The sequence below is a fragment of the Camarhynchus parvulus genome, chromosome 13, assembly GCF_901933205.1.
Source record: "Camarhynchus parvulus chromosome 13, STF_HiC, whole genome shotgun sequence".
NCBI lineage: Eukaryota > Metazoa > Chordata > Aves > Passeriformes > Thraupidae > Camarhynchus > Camarhynchus parvulus.
Window position 1 is genome coordinate 10,274,864 of NC_044583.1, and position 20,756 is coordinate 10,295,619.

A 20,756-nucleotide genomic window follows, 5' to 3' on the forward strand; every position below is an offset into this window, starting at 1 on the left:
CTGCACACTCCCAAACTGCCGCCTTGAGCAACAATGCTCACATGAAAGTGATTTTTGGGCATGATGTGGGCAAAGGGGGCAACTGCTTTGACAATATATGAATGAATAATGAATCCCAAAGGCTAAGACCAAGCTGCATTCATCTGTTGAACCATCACAGTAGCCTGATGAACAGCATTTATCTGTTGAGCCATCATTGCCTTGAGGAACAGGCACCACACCTCACTGGATATTAAGGATTTTTGTCTCCAAACAATGTAAACCAGAGAAGAGTATTAAACTTTCATGGTGGTGACATGCAAATGCTGCCAAGTGTATTTATGCTAATTACTTGTTGTACACATCCATAAAAAGACACTGTTTGGATAAACTGAATGAACTGAAAATTGATTTTAAACACCCCCAATTTTATCTATTAGGCACCAATGGAAAAGATGGGCTTCATTCAGACTTGTTTAAACAACAGCTTGCTTGAGGCAAATCTGCCCTGCAGTGCAAGCCCAGCAGGGTGTGCACCACACATGATGCTCTTGGGGCTGGGGCTTGTCCTGGGGGGCTTTTCTGCAGGAGCAAAATCCCCTTTAGGAAACCCCAGGGCCAGAAACCCACTGGGGGCCAAGCACAGGGTGACCCCAGAAAGAGATTACAACAGAAGGAGCTGAGGAAAGTGCTCATATTCACAAAGGACCAACGTGAGGAAAAGATTAAAGTTTGGTCTGTAAAACTTCTACTAAAACTCCTGCAATAATTTGTCTGATTTTGGCATCCTGGGGGTTGTGCCCAGACTGCTGTGGGCAGAGTATCTCTGTCTTCAAGCAGCTCATGCAGGAGCCAAGAAACAGAACCACCAAGTGACAGCTTGTCCCCCAAACTACCCAGGAACCAAACTCATGGCACAAGGAAACTAAATCAGGGTATTGAAATCACTGTAAAATAACCAATAATCTAAGGGCCTACTGGTGACTGAGGTAATGGGTCTGAATTTATCTCATAATGTGGAGCCCAGTGCTGTCCTTCTAACAGTAAAACCAGCACAACAGCTATCCCAGATCTTTCTTACAACATGGCATTTCTTGTGCAGAGAACACACAGAGTCACACCTACACCACAGCCAGCAAAAACCACACTGGAGTGCACGAATTAGATCCAGAAATGTCATTGAAGACCATAAAAAGCAATCTAAAAATTATTTTAAATCGTCTTATAAAAATATTTACAGTAAAATTTGTTAATACTAATGCTACGTTTTCAGTCCTAGAAAAAGGCAATCTGTAAAGGATCTGGCTCAGGTGCTCAAAATGAACAATACAAACATGAAACCACACATCAAAGACAAATTCCAAAAGCATTTTGGGGGGTGGGGGGGGGCACAGCTGGTTCATCACATGTTGTTTGTATTGCATAGCTGGAAAACGAGGTCACTTGACTTGCATAACACTGCAACGTTTGGGAAGGAAGGGAGGGAACACCACGAGGAGCACTGGCTGGGCTGGGAACAGCATCCCTCATCCCTGGCAAGGGCTGTGAGTCCTAGCCCTGTCCAGCATGCCAGCTCTGGGCCAGCACTGGGCAGAAATGCCATTTTACAAGAGCAGAGAACCACCAAAACCTAGTAATTAAGAAAGGTCTATGAACAGATGGAGAGCAGGGGATGAAATTATCCCACCTCCAGGTATACCCACTTTTCCCACCTGACAAACACAGCAAATTGCAGCCTTGCACCTCTCTAGCAGTACCTACCAATTTTTATCTCCAGCCCACATAAACTCACAGTCTCTGGGTAATATTGGCCTTTACTCCAGTGAAGCCAGAGGTGTGAGAATGTTGGCTGGGAACTGTTCCCAACTGTTGAGCTGCAGTTGGGCTGTACAGTAGCTTATCGAGGAGTTTATTTAGCTTTATGTCGGTACCAGACCTAACAAGTGCCCAAATGCTTGTCCAGCCTTGTCCAGTCACTGCCGCCTAAAAAGAGATGCTACCTTGGACTGAAATGCTTTGTCTGTCCCATTTTATCCTTTATTCCCAGGCTGCATGGAAGGGAACCACCTTTTGGGCCAGTGAATTTGAGTCTGTCCCAGCTGAGGCCTCATCACCTTCCTTATGCCACCATAAAGGTGCATCTCAGGACTCTGATCCGAAGGCAGCTGCAGTCAGGGGAATATTCCTACTGGGATAGACATTCCTACTGGGATGTGCATTCCTACTGGAATATATGTTCCTACTGGGATGTACATTCCTACTGGGTATACATTCCTACCAGGGTACATTCCTACCAGCCCAAATGGCTTTTACAGTAAGCAACACCTCAGAGAAGAGCAGCATGTCACACTATGGTTTTGGCACGTTTCGCTGCAGATTGTATAAAACTCAAAGCAAAAAGTTTAAAGGGTATTATGGAAAAGACTATTTTTTAAAAATTATTATTTTCAGACCTCTGAGCTCACATACGGTGGAAGGGTTGACATAAAGAGTAGTAATGCCTTTTCTTTAGACAGTTTGCCCTTGTTTGTGAAAGCAAGAACATCCCAAGGGGAGTGGGAGCTACCTCACATTCCCCATGAAGGGAGTGCCAGCCCCTCTGCTGGGCAGCAACACAACACAGGCAGGGGCTGCTTCCCCACAGTGAACAGGCACCCATCTTACAAGGACTGTGTCAACCCAAACAGCAAAGAACACATATTTATAGAAGAAACCCACTCCTCTAAAAAAGCAGCACAAGATGATGCAGCTTGGACCCCTCTGAAATAAATTTTTAAGTATTTTTCTTTTCTACTGTCAAAGGTCACACGGAGCAGATCTATGGAGACAGAAACCAGCACAACAACTCTGGGCAGCTGCCCACAACAAAAAGCCTCAGCTGATCTACAAGGGGAAAACAGAAGAAAAACAAACCCAAGCAACAAGAAAAAGAGTAGAGAAAATATTTTTCTTCACTAGTTCTCTTTAGCTGAGGAGCTTTTAGGAGCTCACCTCTGTATGCAGAAGCATGTCAGAGCTCATAGGGAGACACAAAAAGGTATTTTAAAGTCAAACATCTTCTTAAACAGAAAACTTTAAGAATTTGGTATATAAGCAAGACAGGTCCCTTACATCTGGATCTAGATTTGTCTGTTTTGAATAATCTTATGAGTTCTTCATACTAATAGAGGAATGCTTTTAGTAAGGGCAAGACTAAAATAGCAATTACAGTGACAGTGATTAGTTAATCTCCCTGCTCTGGAAGCATTAAAACACTGCAGGTATTTTACTTGGCTCATTAATCCCTGCTTGGGTGACAGAGGGCTCTCGCTGCACGGAATGTCTCTTCATTAATGGCACCATAAGGGTTTTTTTTAACATCTAAATGCTCTATTATGAAATGGCATTGAGATGCTGGACAAAGCTAGAACTGAAGCTTTCAGCACAGCTGAAAAGTGTGGGCTGGGAACATTTTCTATTCAAGCAACATTTGTTTCACAGGAGCAACAAAGCCCGTGGAAGCAGCATGTGTTGTGTGGGGCTGGGAAGTTGAGTGTGGCTCAGGTGCAGAGAGCTCAGCCCCAGGGAAGGCACTGCCCAGCAGGTCCCGGCACGCACAGCACACAGCATTCATGGCAAGTAGAAAAACCACATGGTGTTTATTTCCACAAGCATTTCAGGGATACATACAGCAGTCCAGTGGCATGTACAAACGTACGGCTGAGACAGCGTCACACTCGAGCCAGACCACCCTGTTCCAGTCCATTTCTGCTGTTTTTTTCTCTGCTGGAACTCAGAAGTTTCCCCTGCCAGTATTAAAGTCCACCCTCCAGGCACAGTGAGTAAGTAGTTCAATCAACAATGTGCACGGAGCATCAGTAGGGAAGAAATCCAGAAACATTCATTTTCACTCACATGCCCAAACGTAGCAGTTTTGTTTCACACAAAAAATCCCGTGCCTGCAGTCCAAGCACAGTGTTTATCTCAGGACACATGCCATCGAGAAGAACAGCTGATTGCACCACAGATAACAAGCAACACCTCGTGTCTAGCATGGAACACGTCCCCAGAGGGATTTTCACTTGGCTATGCAATCCACTGCAGAGTGGATGATGCTTGCAACGTATCACTTGTCATGCTAAGACATGAACAGCAATGAGATGGGTCAAGTCAGAGGTCAGTCATCTTCCCAACACCACCTAGCTGGATCCACTTCACTTCTGCTCCTCACATTGGCTTGAGCATGTGTCACAAGGGTTTGTGAATCACAGCCACACCTGTTGTAAGAACAGACAGACACAGTTATGGTGGGAGCAGCTCCTGCGTTGCTACAATCATCCCGCAAAGCCAAAGCCTGCAACGAGGGAGGTGTCTACCACTTCTGTGAAAGTTCCTTCTACTGAAATCAACATAAAACATACCAAAAAAAGTAAAATTAAAGCTTCAGGGGGCACAGTCCTCAAGTTTAGGGATGACCCCACTGCTGCCCGCTCTCCCACTGCCTGTTTACCTGCATAACTCCTCCCTGTGCTCATGCTGGTTGGCAACAACGTCCACTTGTCTGTGCTGGGGTTGTAGTACTCCACCGAGGCCAGGTTACAGGAACCATCATCGCCTCCCACCACGTAGAGGAGACCATTCACAGCACACACCCCTCAAAGCAGAGCACAGATGGTGAGACAGGAGCCAACTCATCCCCCACAGCACGCTGCTGCCACATTCCGATTCACCCCCAAGCAGATCCCTCAACTCCCATTTTTATCTTTTAAACACATACACCACATACACCACAAGCACAGCAACTGCATTAAAAACCACACACAGACAACTGAGCCAACCACCACAGCAAGGCTTATCATGCTTACCTGCATTTCTTCTGCACATATTCATGTCTGCTACTTGCTTCCAGGTGTTTGTCCCTGGGTCATAGACTTCCACACTCTTCCTCACCAAGGGCCCGTCGTGGCCCCCAGTGGCATAGAGCAGCCCACTGAGCACACCAACACCTGCCAAGCACAGCCAGGTCAGCCACAGCACAGGGACAGGGCTGCACATCCCTGCTTCTGCTACTGGGCATGGCCTTGGCCTCTCCAAGGCACTTCCAAAAGCATGGGCCACATGTGCACCAAGATCAGCTCTGCCCCCGCCCACCCCATGGCACTACAGCAACCTGCACAGTAGTGCCTGGCAGATGTCCCCTCTTAGGAAGCTGTCAGGTTATCCAAGACCAGCAGTCTAGTCCCATGATGCTTCTCTGCCTTTATTCCATCTCTTTGCCCTGACTTCCTCTCTGCCTCCCACCCCACCTTGTTTCCATCTGCCTGATATTTTCTGCCATGGGACCCTCTGCTTTTAGCCTGATTCCCCTTTCAGGACTTTGACTTGTTTTTCCTGCTGCCATTGTGCCACATGACTTCATCCTTTGGATGATATTCCTCTCCTCAACAACTTACAGCTCTTGAAGCTGCCACCTGGTTCCTCTCCTCCCACTCCCACCCCAAAACCTGGCAGCACTTGGCACAGACAAGGTGCCTCCAATGCCACCTTCTCAGCCATTTTTGAAGGCCCCTGGCCTAATCTCTGGGAATGACCTGGATATTAAAGCTACTTCTGCCTAATATTAAGTAAATTAGTTAATTAAAATGTTCACCAATCCGTGAGAGTTAAAACTTCCAGCAACATATCTTCGTTAATAGGTTCAAAGGCCTCTATTAAAATTAACAAGGTGGGATGTTAGTAAAACAGAAACAGATCTGAATCACATCATTTCAACCATGAGCAGGAAGGAGAGGGCCCTGCCGGCCTGACAGCAACAGGTTTTTTACTTGGTCCCTGTGCAAGGATTTCTCCTGGTCAGGAAAGGAGAGGGCAGGAAGAGCTGCTGAGCCAGAGAACAGGCACCACTGAGGCTCTGCAGCTCCATCAGGAGCATCCCCATCTGGGGACAGGTACATAAATCTACCACTGTCACCTCTCCCCTGTCCAAATTATCTTAGCTTGCTACTGCTGGGTTTGGTTTTGGGCCAGCCATCTCTCAGTGTACCAAGAGGCGCTGAAATCCTAATATGACATTGGGATTCATGGTTCACCTCTGAAAAACATACAATTAATCTCTAACTGCCACAAATATCCACCTTACTGGGCCACATCCTTGGTGTGGTTGAAGTACTCCACATGCAGGACTTGGGAAGAGCAGAACACATCCACATGTGTGTCCTGGCTCCTGAGCTGGAGCAGCTGTCTCCCAGTTTACTGGGATATGGAAAGTCACTTAACTGCATCTGAGCCCAGCAGCCTGGCTGTGCAGCACCTTGGCATTTGACTATATTCAGCTGTTAGTGGAAATTTTATACTTGTAAGAAATCATTGAATGAGTAAACTAATTTAGCAAGCAAGAGAGTAAAAGAGTCAGAAATGCTCAAGCTTTTTTCCATGAAACTGCCTCCTTGTGCAGTGAGACAGGGCATGCAGGGACAGGACATCCCTGCATGAACCACACAGCTGGTCCAGCAAACCCTGGAGTGTTCAACAAATGTGCAGATGTGGCACCTGGGGATGTGGTTTAGCATGAACAGGGCAGTGCTGGGTTAACAGTGGGACCTGATTATCTTAAAGGTCTTTTCCAATCTAAAAAACTGTATAATTCTACAAAACCTGGGCAGCACCTGCACATCCCCACAGCCCCAGTGCCTCCAGGGACTTGGGGACACCTGTCCCCAGCCACACTAGATGTCAGCACGGGGACAGAGCACGGTGTCATTGCTGGAGCTGGACAGCAGACTGTGCTGCAGCACTGCTGGTGGCCAGGGGCACTGGGCAGTCCCCTCCATCCCTGCTGGAGGCGCCTCTGTGGGACAAGCAGAGCCTGAGGAGCTCAGCTCTCAGGTGGGGAACAGAAAACTGCAAAGTTTGGCACGGGAGTATGAGCATTCCTAACAAAGGACTTGCTATATGGAGAAACACTTGTAAAGCAGCACTCAGAGTGTTTCCAACAAAGACAACTCACTAAAATCCATTTCACTACAGCTACAAAATTCTTGCTGTTTCAACACACTGCCAAGAAAAGGAGAAACTCAATCTGCTCTCCTGGAAGGCTGCACTGGACTAGGTTTAAGCATCAAGCAGATACCACAAACCTCTTCCACAGAACTCAAACCAACAGCGTGTCCATATTTACCTCACCTGGAGCTACAGAAAAGATACTGGAGTGAGGAGAGAGAGACAGGGTGTAGAGAGCAGCCTCAACCTGCCCAGCTCAAAAGGGAACTCCCACCACAGCTCAACCTGCTGGGTCATTTCAGCCCCAAAGAGCAGCCCCCAGGCCTTCCTGTGGGTTCCTGCACAATTTAATATCAGGGAGGACCCACAGCACATACTGAGCCTTAAGATCAACAGTGACAAATGCCCATTCTCCTGAAGATAATTTTGAATGCAGTGCATGAGAGCTCTTCTCTCTTTCAGAGAGGAACAATCACAAAGACAAATTACTGCCTGGCCCAAGATCATGTAGGAAATTAGAAACCATCGAGACTAGAATCCAATCGTTTTACAACAGGTCCTTTCCTCTAATCCTCCAGATCACCAACTCTTGCAAAAAATCAACTAAAAACTAGCTAAGAAGGGAAAATCTGAGATTGATTTTATTATCCTACACAGATGAGGGGGAAAAAGGGGAAGACCACGACGTCACAGGATACAAATCATGTGAACAGTGCAAATTACCAAAACACCCAGTGCGAACAACTAAATAACTATTTAGTGCAATACAAGAAGCCATGAGGGCTGCTGAGAGATTCCAAGGCATTACATTTTCACCCCTCATGGGAAGTAAGGCACACAAGAGGCTGCACTTGCAAGGCCAGCAATGGCAAATCCCACTTTTCCTCCCTGCGTGTGAGCAGAGCAGGTGGTATGTCACAGACATATTTTATGAAAAATCTTTTTGCTAGGATCTTTTCTCCTGACAAGCTGAGAGGCCTCAGAAACGAAATGTAAACAATAACTATCTGCTGCATCTGTGGAATGCAACAGGTGCATCTTTGCTTGGTCCCATGTGGTTGTTTTTAATTAATGGCCAATCACAGTCCGGTTGTCTCGGACTCTCTGGTCAGTCACAAGATTTTATTATCATTCCTTTCTGATGAAATCCTTTCTTCTATCCTTTTAGTGCAGCTTTAAAATATCTTTTAACGTAATACATATCATAAAATAATAAATCAGCCTCCTGAAACACGGAGTCGAGGTTCTCATCCCTCCCCATGCTGGCGCTGCCTGCACACCCCACGGCGGTGCCCGTGCTGAGCGGTACCTGCCCCGCTGCGCCGCGTGCTCATGTCAGCCACGTAGGTCCACTCGTTGGTGGCGGGGTTGTACTGCTCCACCGTGCTCAGGCACTGCCGCGACGCGCCGTCGTAGCCGCCCACCGCGTACAGCTTCCCTGCAACACACACAGCCCTGCTGGCAAGGGGGGAGGCGTGGCAACAAAGTGCCACAGGTATGCTTAGCAGAAAGATTTTTGAATGTAGAATCTCAAGGAATGGAAATGAAAGCAAGTTTTGATGTAGAAGAAAAGAATTGCTGAGCTGGTCTTACTGGATAACCAAGGAGGCAAAGGGTGTGTTAGTTGGGAAGGGTTTTTATGGCTTAGAGCAAAGGATAAACCCACCTCTATGACTTAGAGAAAAGGATAAACCCACCTCTATAACTTACAGCAAAAGGATAAACCCACTTAGAGCAAAGGATAAACAAGAAGATGTTTTCACCAAGCAGAAAGATAGCACAGGCAAACAAGTCAGCAAATGCTGCAGGTAGATAAAAGGTCTCAGAATTTTCCACTGCAAGAAAACTGAAAAACAACTTCTGGCTTAAACTGTGATGTTGTAACTTTTAGTCATTGGAGAACAGTAACATGAAAATGGTAATTATATTAGTTATGATAGGCTATAGATAAAAGGTAAGGTGTAGATTGGGTCTACTGTATGAAGATGCTCAGCAAAGTATATAATGCAATGTAACCAAAGCTAAAGGGTCTCCAGGCCTGCCTGCAGCTCGAGGTGACAGCTGCAGGCACAGGCTCCATCACCAATGACCCTGGACTGCTGTAACACCTTGGATGAAATAAACTGCATTTTGAAGAGCTGCCTGGAGTCCCACATCTCTCCTTCAGGCTCTTACACAGCCAGGCTCACCCACAGGCACAGCCCAGGACAGGCCCTGCCTCAGGTGGCTCTAGGGGACACGCCTAAACCTGTCATATTTTCTGAAAAATTCCTTTGCCAGGATTTCTTCTCCTGGGAAGCTGAGAAACCCCAGAGAAAAATGAAAACAGTATTATCTCATTTGCTTCTGCTGTGTTTTGCTGCTTTGGAATGTGGTCTGGATATTGTTTATGCAACAGGTGGTTGTTTGATCGGTTTCATGTGAATTGTTTTTACTTAATAACCAGTCACAGCCAGCTGTGTCAGGACTCTGGAAGAGAATCACAAGTTTTCATTATCATTCTTTGTAGCCTTCTGTCTGTATCCTTTCTCTAGTCTTTAGTAAAGTTTTAGTACAGTATTCTTAAATATAATATCATATCATAAAATAATAAATTAGTCTTCTAAGAACATGGAGTCAGATTCCTTCCTTCCTTCCATCGTCCAAGGCACCTCACAAATACCACATAAACCTGCTGGATGTCTGGGGAAAAGCCTAAAAAAAGCATCTGGAGTGGGCTTACAGACAGGAGTGATTGTTTGTAAAACTGTTAAACTGTCAGCAACACAAGGATACACCACAACAGCTTAATCAGAAGTCAGCAGCCCAGAGGGTTTTCCAAATTACTGTTGGCCCAGGAGAAGAGGGATTATCAAGCTGTGTTCTGTTGATGGAAAGTTCCCCCTGTTCAGGTGTGCTCAATGGCTGTCACTGCTCATTAATTACAGCACCACATGAGCAATAAATACAAAATAGCTTTTTATAGTAACATAATACCTTCAAAGAAACCCAGAGATGACTTTGTAGAACTCGGGCCAAATGGAAACCCAGAGATGCTGTGAGCAGCTGAAGCCAGCAAGTCACTTGTGCCCAGGGATGACAGCACAGGACACACCATGGTGTGAGGGTCTCCTGGGGTATCCAGCCCTCCCTGCCTCAGCTCACTGAAAGCTGACAGACACACACTGACTGAGACCAGAGAAGCACCTCAGATATCATGGGACTGCATCATACATGAAACAGGGCTGATGCTTTACTGTGCCCTCTGTTCCCAGGCCTGACTGATGCTCTTCCCTTGTCTCCCTGTATCATCTATCATCTATCACTGCCTTTGCATTGAGGCAGTTAATTCTCTGGGCAGAGAAGGATTCTTCTTACTAAAGCAGCCAGCACAAGGCATTCTGGTTCAAATCCATGTCTCCTAGATGCTACAATGAACAACAATTAAAAAAGCTCGACAAATACGTAGAGAAATTCTAACCTAAATTTTTGTACAAAACCTAGAAATTATATCAATTCTCAATCAATGACAGCAAAATCTGACCATGAATGAGTTGTGCAATTTTTTGCATGCATAAGACTCCCACCAGCAGTCATCTTCAGCCTTAGGCTTTTGCATCCTCCTGTTCCTGGCTGTTTGCAAGGCTCCAAGAACAGGCTGGCTCTTTCCTTTCTCCCTCAGGCCCACTCATGACCTCCTTCTGCATCTCCCTGTCTCTAGGAACATTTCAAACTCTTACTTGTGCTGTTGGTCCTGCCTGGTCTTTGTCAGTGAATCAGACAAGAGTGCCAATCTAGGCAAGACAAGATCAATTCCCCTGGCTGACATAGATTATTAGGTATTTTCAGTATATAATTGATCATCAGATCAATTTTTGTCACATTCAGATGAACCCTGTGGATTAACTGCAGGCTGCAGCTTGTTCCCTACACAAGTATGATCAGCTTTTGTGCCCATCACATGCTCTCATTATTTTTATCATGGACTCCAACATATGTAGCACTTACTTGTGTTTTCAAAAAAGTAAAGGAAAAGGATTTAATGAGTCTCCAGCAGAAAATTTGTCGATAGAAATGAATCTCTCAGGCCCATATTTAATACTTTTTCTGCATTCAAGCCACTTGAATAAAATCCAATGACTGACAGCAGCCCAGCACTTCCCAAGCATGGGCCAATTTTGAAGGCTGTGCTTCTTAAATATGCAAATGTAAGTTAATGACCACTATTTAGTCTGACTTTATCTCCTTGCTCTTCTCACATAAACAGATTTCATGTACACTAACATATTCCATGTACTTCCCAGTCAAACAGGTCCAACCAAAGCACTGTAAATCATGGTTTATATGGTTTATAACAAGGCTTGGGCCAAAGCTGCTCTGCACTAACAGGAAAGTACTATGCCACACTAAAGACAAGTTCAAATAAAGCCTTTCACTTGCTTCAGAATAGATTTTGTAAAGGAAGAAATGGCTCCTACTTAACCTTTTCATTCTCCTGAGTCCAAACCAAGCTGCTCAGCTCCAGCTCCCTCGAGTTTGGTGCTGACACAGAGGTGCCAGCAGCTGCCACCCTCCTGCCCGGCCTCCCAGCTCTCTCTGAGCTGCCACAGCCTTTGCTGTCCTCAGCCCCTGCTCATTCAGGAACCTCAGCAGAGCTCTGCCTGATGTCAATAAACACAGGTTTTAGTATTCCTGCCAAACCACCAGCCTGGGGCTGTGGGACAAACTCTGTTCCTGCTTCTCTGGCTGAGCAGATTTTCCATGATGGGTATTCCATCCACACAGTGTCTGCCAGCAGCAGCAGCATCCACTGCACAGCAGAGCTGGCTCTCATCAGCCAGAACCAGCCCAGCAGAATTTGCATTCAAAGAAACCTGCACACACCTGATTGCATTCACAGGAGGCACGGGCTAGTCTGATACAGGTCTGAGGCTCTTGGAAAGCTACACACGATTTTTCACCAAGATAAAGAGGAGAATGGAAAAAAAAGTTGCAGCAATTACATAATATAAAATCAATCTTTCCCAACTGGTATAGGGAACAGTTCTTGCCATTCCCTCCTACTGCACTTAACCATTCAGGCTTCTGTTTGACAAGTAACATTTGCTTGATGGAAATGGCTGCTCATTTTCTTACCCTCCACAACTCCAACTCCAACACTGCTTCTTCTTGTGTTCATGGGAGCCACAAAAAACCACTCATTGGTTTTATAGCTATAGGCCTCAACTGATGCCAGACCTAGTTAAAAAGGGGATACACAGGTTTTCTAATTAAAAAAAAAGAGAAGAAAAAAAGATTGGTGTTGCACTTTCATCTGCCTTCCACCTCCTCCCAAGCCCGTAATTCCCACCATGCTCCTGCAACCCCACTTCCTAACCCCTTGCCTTTCAGGCTGGCACCAGCATGTCAATGCCACTTCTTCAGTGGCTGGGAAAACTGTTACCCCATCACCCCTGCCCTGGGACTGCTGCCTCTCCAATGTGCTGAGTCCACCAAGGTGAGCAGAGTCCAAATTCCAAGCCCAAAGCCCGACATCTTTTCAAGCATTCCAAGACATCCATGCAAAAGTTTAAAAATTCCCCCAGACCCTGCTGCAATAGTTAGTTCAGGGCTTAACCAAGTGGCAGAGCTTTACAGCAGAGGCAGAGGTGTGAATCTAAACATGCAGCTATGCCAAGACAAATCCCTGTAAGATTCCTTGCTAGTATTTTATTCATGTTGCTATGAAAAATTTAACTGAAACAAGGAAAAAAATCCCTTTTCAGCCCAGAAAAAGCATAATCACACAGAGAATGAGGCTGAAAGAACTGTATCACAGTTCTAAAAATAATAAGAAGAAAGAAAATAATAAAGGGTGCGATTCTCTGCAATAAAATAATTTTGGTTTATTGCAGAGAAATAAAGAAAACAATAAGGAAAAGAAAATTATAAGGGTGAGATTCTCTGCAATTACTGACAGATCAGGACATGCACATGGATAGTTACAACACACACCAAACCCCATTTCTGGCTCCCTCTCTACAGAACCCTAGGGGAAGGGCACAAGAACCGCTCTAAAGCTCTGCAATCTCTGCAGGGCCTCCGAAAGCCCTTTTGCCAGGCCAGGCAGTGCCTGGTGCTTGCCCAGCCACCTACCAGTGCTGCCATCAAAGCCTCCCACGGCGTAGAGGAGGTCGTTGAGCACGGCAGCCCCCAGCGTGCTGCGCCGCTCCTGCATGCTGGCGATGGACGTCCACTGGTCCTTGGCGCCGTCGTACACGTCCACCGTGCGCACCCGCAGCGAGCCATTGAAGCCCCCCACGGCGTAGACACTGCCAGCCATGAACACCACGCCTGAAAAGGGGAGAGGGGGTCGCAGCAAGCTCTCTGGAGCTGCCCAGATGCTGCTGCTGGCCCGCCAGGGTGTGAAAGGCAGCTGGGGAGAGCGGAACACGGGTTGAGGTCAATCGGCGTTTTCTGCCGGTTAACGTCGAGCGTGATAAAACATGCGTGTCATGTGGGAGGTGGAATGCACATGAAAACATGGCAGCATAAGGCACAGATGGAGCTCACACCTGAGTGAGTAATTCTGTGAGCCAGAGGGAACACCAAATGGTGAGCCACATTCACAACCCTGTCAGATGTTTTCAGCTTAAAGATCTGCTCTCCATCACCCACTCCTCCGCACCAAGAGGGACTGACTCAGCTCCTTTGATTTTCACTAGGAAACCAGCAAGAAAAGCTGGACCCCTGTGGGCTGCCAAGACAGCAACGGGGGAGGAGGGGAGGAAACACTGATGGAGGAACAGCTAGGAGAGAGAGATGACAAAGGGGAGACAGTGGGAGGGCTGACAGGCAGGAGCAACCCCACTAGAGAGCAGGACATCCACCTGAACAAGAAGAAGGGAAAGATGTCTGTAGGGAGAGGAGAAGAAGGCATGGCAAAAAGAAAGAGCTGCTTGAGGCCAGGGGCACAGAGGAAACTAAAGGGAGGACTAAGGACGATCCATCCAGTGCTGAAGAGCTGCATTAGGGAAACAAAGAAGGTTGCAGCAAAAGTTCCCTTTACCTGCTCTGCATCTCCGTGAGGGAAGCTCAGCAACCTGATCCCACCGCTCCTCCTCAAAGTCATAGCACTCCACACTGCGAATGGCTTTGGGTGCTTGCCCACCCACCACAATCATCACCTGCAGAGGGAAGAGGAGAGCTAGAAAACCTCAGACATGACCCTGGGCAGCTGCTCTCTGCAGAGAAACCATCACACAACCCGATCAAGAGCAGCTGCCAAAACGTGCTGAAGGTCAGCTAGAAGCCTCTGCAGGGACACTTATTTCAGGCAATTATATTTCAAGGCAGAAAAAATTCTCTCCAATTGAATGCATGCTAAATTTCTCTCCAATTTAATGCATGCTAAATGCCACCCCATTTACCCTTCCTCACTGTGTCCAAGGTGGGCAACTCGCCCAATTTCCCCTTGAAATACAAAACCTTTTGGCACCACAGCATACCCAAGACTCACTGCAAAAGTATTTTTAAGTGAAGAAGATTCCAGCATAATTTCCACTGGCAGCCCACTGTTTAGTCATTATCTCCATGGTGGTGCTAAAAATAATCATTGCCACTCAGCAAATAAAACGTGACAGCTGCGGTGCCACCTGCGGGGAAGGCGACACTCAGGGAAATCACCAGAACTGTCACGACCTGGGGGGCCTGGGCTGCTGAAGGATGTGATTTGTCAGCTTCATTAAGGCTTTTGGCCGCCACAGGTACTGCAGGAAATGCAGGAATTAAACCCTGAATTCCTTACAGGTAGGGAAGAACTATGTCAAGGTGGTCAAGGGCAGCCTCAGGAGTAGAGGACCCACCCTGCTGGGTCAGACTAAGGGTTCATCCAGCCCCAGACTCCACCACCAGCAACAGCAAGGGGTGGACACTGGTGGGAAAGTGAGAAGACCAGAAGATCTGGGCAGTATATAGTGTGGTCCTTCCTAAATCTGCCCTATCTGCTGCCAGAAGGCAAATCCCCGGTGGACACGGGTGCCAGGAGCCTGCAGCTCTGCACTCCAGGGTGCCCATGGCTCTGAGCCCCAGCTGGGCACTGCAAACCAACACCTGCACAGGCAGCCAGCCCCCAAAACACCTGCACTGGCAAGCAGCTATCCTGCACTTTGTTCAGTACCCATTTCATTCAACCCTCCACAGCCATCAAGAGGGAGGACTGGCTCCCCTTAGCACAGCAAATCAGGGGGACAAACATCACCCAAGACAATCTGATTTTCACAAGGCCAAGGAGCTAGAAACAAGATAATGGGGCTTCAAATATAGAAAAAGAGTGGTTGGAAAACTGGCTTTAGCCTCTGCAAGGCAGCTGGGAGTAGCTGAGGGGATAAGATTGTCACTTGGGGTCACTCAGATAGCAAACTCAACTCCAAGCAAGGTTGCTTTAAAAGTAGAGAGCTAGACAGCAATTTAAAGAATTTGAAGAGCATGGAAATAGTGGCCTGTTTGATCTACAAAGATGAGAACATGATATTAGGAACCAAATTAAATCTAAATTAACAGCCTGACTGCTAGTTGTGTAACAGTCTCCCATGGCAAGCCACAGGGCTCCACACGATTACAGAATTAAGGGATTTCACAGCAGACAATAATCCCTCATCAGCAGGACCAACAGGCCAGATGAAAGTTTCTCAGTAACAGGATTGCTGAAAGATCATCACCTCCTTCCCTTTCTTCACAGTTCAAAAAGAAGGGAGGAGAGACCTGCAGAAGGATTTGGGTTTGTACTCATAGGTCATGCTATAAAAGATGTTGAGAACCTCTGAACTCACTGATTTGCTGTTCCTTTTATCCTTAACTACTTTAGTCCTTGAACAAGGGCCATGTCAGCCCTTCATGGCCCCAAAGCTGTGCTCTACCAACTTCATCTCAGCCACAGCAGGCAGAAAGGACACTGACACACTGCCACATGCTGCAAAACCACAACTTCTCAAAGGACAGTCCAGCATCCAAATATCAGAAACAGCACAGATCTCATAGACCATCCCACAAAGCAACCTCATTATTGTTTGTGCTTGGAAAAATAACACACTGTGCTTTTGATGTCCTGGAATCTCCAAATGCCTACTAGCACCTTCAGCGGCAGTCTGCTGAGACACTGTGCCACACTGTGTTTACCTCTGGGGCACAGAGAAAAGCTCCTGTGGTCGCTTTTTTCTTCACTAATAAAGTGGTGGCTGGAGCATCCCACGCCTGCAGGATAAACGTGGGGAGTAACAAGGATTATTTATTCAGTTGCTGCTTTGAGTCCATTGAAATTCGCCTCAGACTTCCTGCCCACGGGGCTGGGTGCTGTTTCCTGCTTTCCTGGCTTCTGATTATGGAAACAGGAAAGGAAGAGACACCCACTGTGACCTCCTCAGCAGGGCTCCACACACTCTTACCAGGCAGCAGCAGCTCAGGCAGCCCTCCCAGCACTCCAGCAGCCACTCCACAGCCCAGCCAGCCACCAGCCACTTGAGGCTGACAGAACCTTTCAAGAGCAGAGATACTCCTTCCCCTAAGGGCTTATCTAAGCTTATTCAGCTTAATTATGTCTCCTTGCTGGGCACGAGCAGTGCCAGAAGAGGGAGTAAAACACTTCCAAGCACAACCACTGAGTCAGTAAAAAGTAACACAGCAAGTTCTGGATCTCCTGTCAAAGGACTGAAAATGCCACCAGGCACAGGGGTGAGGTGACACGAAGTGACAAGCTCAGCTTACCTTTGGCAAGCTAACGGGGGTCCTTGGCTTTGTCCTGGGATTCTTTATTAGTTGCCTTTGATCCAGAGGAAGCAAATGATATTTCATGGCTTCAATAAGGAAGTCTTTACAGGTGTTGTTATTCTTGATTAAAGCTTCTTCTTCGACTGTCTGAGAACGTGCACACACAACAAAGATCATTTACACTGGCACAGGTCACAAGGAGCTTCGTAACCTGGAATTTCCCTTCAAATGTACCAACATTAAAAAAAAAAATGCAGGAGACAAACACAGACTTCCAGCTCCTCCCAAAGAAAGACATGCAGTAACATCCAAGTTTCTCACTTTTTCCCAAGATCACCCACAAGAAGTGAGTATTTTATCACCCTCTGTCAAACACTTGATGCACTTGACTCACCAGGAGTCTGGATACAAAGTGATTTCTTTTATCTGAGTCAGAATTTTTAAGGAGAGGCAGTATCTTTTATTCCATTAGAAGATACAGATGAAAGAAAAGCAAAACCATGATGGGTTCATCTTGTGAATACCAATTTTATACCAATTGTATTGATTTTTTTTTAGACATATGATAAAAGCATCGCAGTCAAAGAGCCCAAATGCCAACCCCTTCTTTGGGAATTCTCAGCTCATTATCTAGGCCCAGATGCCAGGAATTCATTTATGAAGAACAATCTCCAAGTCAGACTGAGTCAGAGTGCCTCCCCTGCCAGCCACACAGACCCATATGTATGCACAGCACACATCTTAAACCAAAATTATCACACATTATGTGTTTCCATTATGATGTTTTGCCTGTGCATGACAGAAAAAAAGCTGCATGAGCTTGTAACACCACCACTTCAGCATTTTCAGGGTGAAAATCACAAGATATCCACTTAATATTTCCCCTAGAGGGACAGCAGCTCTGCCCCAGCATTGCCTGGCAGAGCATTTTCAAAAAGGTTTCTGAAGCTCACATTGATTTCAGAGTCCACTCAGTTTTTGCTTTTATTCTTCTGTTTACAGACTCAGCAACAGACCAAATTACCCATCTCAGACACAAACAGCCAAGCCACTGATTAAGGAGCAGCCAGCAGCTTAAGTGGCTGGTTTTTGATTGATGACTTCTTTGCAGACTGACCTGTACCAGGTAATCCCTGGGCAAAAGGGGCAGGCGAACGTGCTCCATCAGCTTAGCCATGTGCTCCAAGCGAGATTCCTTCTCATAATTGATCCAAGAGATAACTGCTTCAAAGACCTACACAGATAAATACAATTAAATGGGGAAGAGGCAACTTCCTTGCAGAGTCACCCACCCAAAATCAGCAGCATAGTGATTTTAGAGCATCAGAGGAAGGGGGGCAAGATCTCTATGAAACAGATGAAAAAGCTGTGGCTGCACAGAGCACAAGCAGCACTGTAGCAAAGAGCTGAGCTGACCATGCATGTTAACAAGCAGCCTCACATCTAGATGTGCTGTATCACTCCCAGAGCTAAGTGCATGTCCAGAACAATCATATACCTCTTGGACATGAGCACTGGAAGGCAGCCAGGAAACTTAATGAGCCTGCTGACATTTGCAGTGGACATTATTCATGAAATCAGCCACAACAATTACTCCTGATAACAGAGATCTCCCTCCTCCAGGAGCCTGGCCACACAGTAAAGTCACTACACTCACTGCACCAGTTCCACCAGCCCCCAGAAACCAAAAAGTCTTGAGGACAAGCTCCCCACACACACAGAGGGCAAGCCCTGCCTGCAGCCATGCAGCCTCTGCACTGCCTGCATTTCACTGCTAAAAATACTCAGATACCCCAGCTGGGGAACAAAGGCACACTGGGCTTCTGGTCTGAACCAAAATCTAGTTTTACTTCCAGATCCAGCTGGCTGAGATAAGCATCCAGAGCTGGAGCCCGTGACAAAGTGCTCACAAACAGCCCCATGGGCAGAGCCCTGGCTCAGGAGAAGCCTCCTATGTGGGCTCCTGGATGAATATACATGTGCTTATGTAACTGGGAGCCTCACTCACAAAAGAAAGGCCTAAAAATGTCACCAGCAGCGGGAAAGGCTTCCTGAAACACCCAGCAAGGCAGGAAGAGGGGCTGATGCAGTCTCGGATGCTGCACAGCAGGATCTGGATCACTGCAGTGGAGCTTCCCCACAGAGACAGAATTAAATTCTGACACATAAGCCACATCTACAGGCAACACTGCCCAAGCTCTCTCACTGCCCAGTTACTCAGGGGGGCTGAGCAGACACCCCATCTGTCCCATTGTTCCCCCAAAGGCATCCCTGGCCCTTCCTCCAGCATGCCAGGCAAGCACCCTTGGTTTCAGCTTCCTTCCAGGGTCACTAAATGGTCAGGCCAATTTGCACAGATAATTATTTCTTTCTTTCCATCCCGCCCATCACTCCCCAAGAGACCATTTTGTTTGGTCCAAGGTCACTAATTTGACAAAATCAACCAAAAATGAGGGCACCATCTTTCAGTCCCCAATTGTTGCTGGTAAATGTACTTGCAGGGGGCCTTGGCAGACACATCCTGCCATGAAGGAGATGCAGAGCAGAAAGGGGTTTCTTCCTCTTAGGCTAAACTATATACTTTTAAAATGCAGTAAAGCACCAGCCTCATTTCCTGTGCCAACAAAGTTCCTGCTGAACTGTTTGGAATTCAGGACACTGCCATGAGGATTTGAGCAACCCAACAGGGAGTAGTGTAATCAAACCACAGCAAATGCTGAGGAGAATAACCACTGCAGAGCCTTTAAGTATTTTAAAATTAAAATAAATAAGCAAACAAACATTTTAACTTTGGCTATCAGGCCTTTAAAGTAGAAACGGGGTTGTTGTGAGATTTTTTTAATTGCAAATGACTGTGGAAGGAGGATAAAGCAAATGTTTAGCCGACAAACAGGCTTTTCATTAATGTCTTCTGCACAAAGGCTGAGCTGCAGAATGGGTTACAGGGCTGGGACATACCCAGCTACAGGTCAGGAGGACAGTGAGCAAGTCTAAAGGAAGGTGAGGCAAATGTGCATTAGGAATGTGCACCAGGAATAAGCTGCTTCCTCGGTGCTGGCGTCCACTCCTGAGTCAGGCAAGCACTGATGCTTCCCTGCTGTGCCTACTCTAAAAATAACCATTTTTAAAAAAAAATCAGATTCTGGCACCATCCATTGGCTCTGATTCCTAATTTCAGAGAAGGGGAAAAGGTTTTAATCCAAGACAGCAATATCTCTATTTAAAGGCCACATCTGTTTGCAAACCCCGAGCAGCTGCTGCCGCTCCCCTGGGACCCTCCAGCCATGCAGGACCTGCTGCCAGGCTGGGATGGGCGAAGCAGTTGCCCACACAGCTTGATTTAGAGCTGAGGCACAGGCTGAAGTAGCAGCTGGCACCTGCCTGGCTGCAGGAGCAGTCCCGAGCTTGGGAGAAGTAAATTTCCCACTCTATGGAGGAGAGGGGTAAAAGCCTGGAATATCCCCTCTCTGCATGCTGCCTAAGGAAAGAGCAAGCCCAGATGTTTTCCCAGTCTCTTCAGCCAAAAATCCATTTGTTAGAGACTCCCAAGAGTGAGGGCCAAACCTTGCATCAGCTTCTGCTGCATGTCAGCAGCATGAGACAATGAATCAATTACCAGACTCTGCGTAGAATCCCCAATCCAAAAATCCCAACCCTCTAAAACATTTCTTTAGCCACTGTTCTGAGTTGGCAGGAGACCATTCTCAAGTCCCTCCACTACATCTTTAGTAAATAACAAATAATTATTATTTTTATATGGTTTTTAGCTTGCAAACAGTAAAAAGAGCCAATTAGGTCAGGTACTGTACTGGCTATAGCAAAAAGAGCAAGTAGGGACAGCAAACCTCTGCCCTTTTCTGAAAAGGTTTGTGTAACTGCAGAGGCTGGTACAACAAGGGGGACAGAAGAGAAAGGAGATGAGTGATGAGAAAATGCTGTCACCACTTGACAGTTAAAATAAATTTCTGTGCTAGCAGAGAATTTTTGTCATCCTGATGGCCTAGGGGTATAAATAAACCCAAATTGGTGAAGATAAGGATATATTTTATTAAGCCAATTGGTATTAGTTGTGGGGT

The 20,756-nt window shown here is 46.6% G+C and overlaps 1 protein-coding gene across 1 annotated transcript in view; it reads right to left on the reverse strand.

The window, feature by feature from the left end:
• Positions 1-3,598: 3,598 nt before the first annotated feature.
• Positions 3,599-20,756, reverse strand: part of KLHL3 (kelch like family member 3) — a 45,651-nt gene continuing 28,493 nt past the window's right edge. Inside the window, exons 7-15 of the mRNA XM_030957636.1 lie at positions 17,798-17,914; positions 16,678-16,827; positions 13,985-14,102; positions 13,072-13,269; positions 12,073-12,174; positions 8,267-8,395; positions 4,824-4,964; positions 4,469-4,612; positions 3,599-4,235 (exon numbers count right to left, since the gene is read on the reverse strand). Of these exons, the coding sequence (XP_030813496.1) occupies positions 4,207-4,235; positions 4,469-4,612; positions 4,824-4,964; positions 8,267-8,395; positions 12,073-12,174; positions 13,072-13,269; positions 13,985-14,102; positions 16,678-16,827; positions 17,798-17,914 (1,128 nt within the window). The 3' untranslated portion in view covers positions 3,599-4,206. The remainder of the gene's footprint in view (positions 4,236-4,468; positions 4,613-4,823; positions 4,965-8,266; positions 8,396-12,072; positions 12,175-13,071; positions 13,270-13,984; positions 14,103-16,677; positions 16,828-17,797; positions 17,915-20,756) is intronic.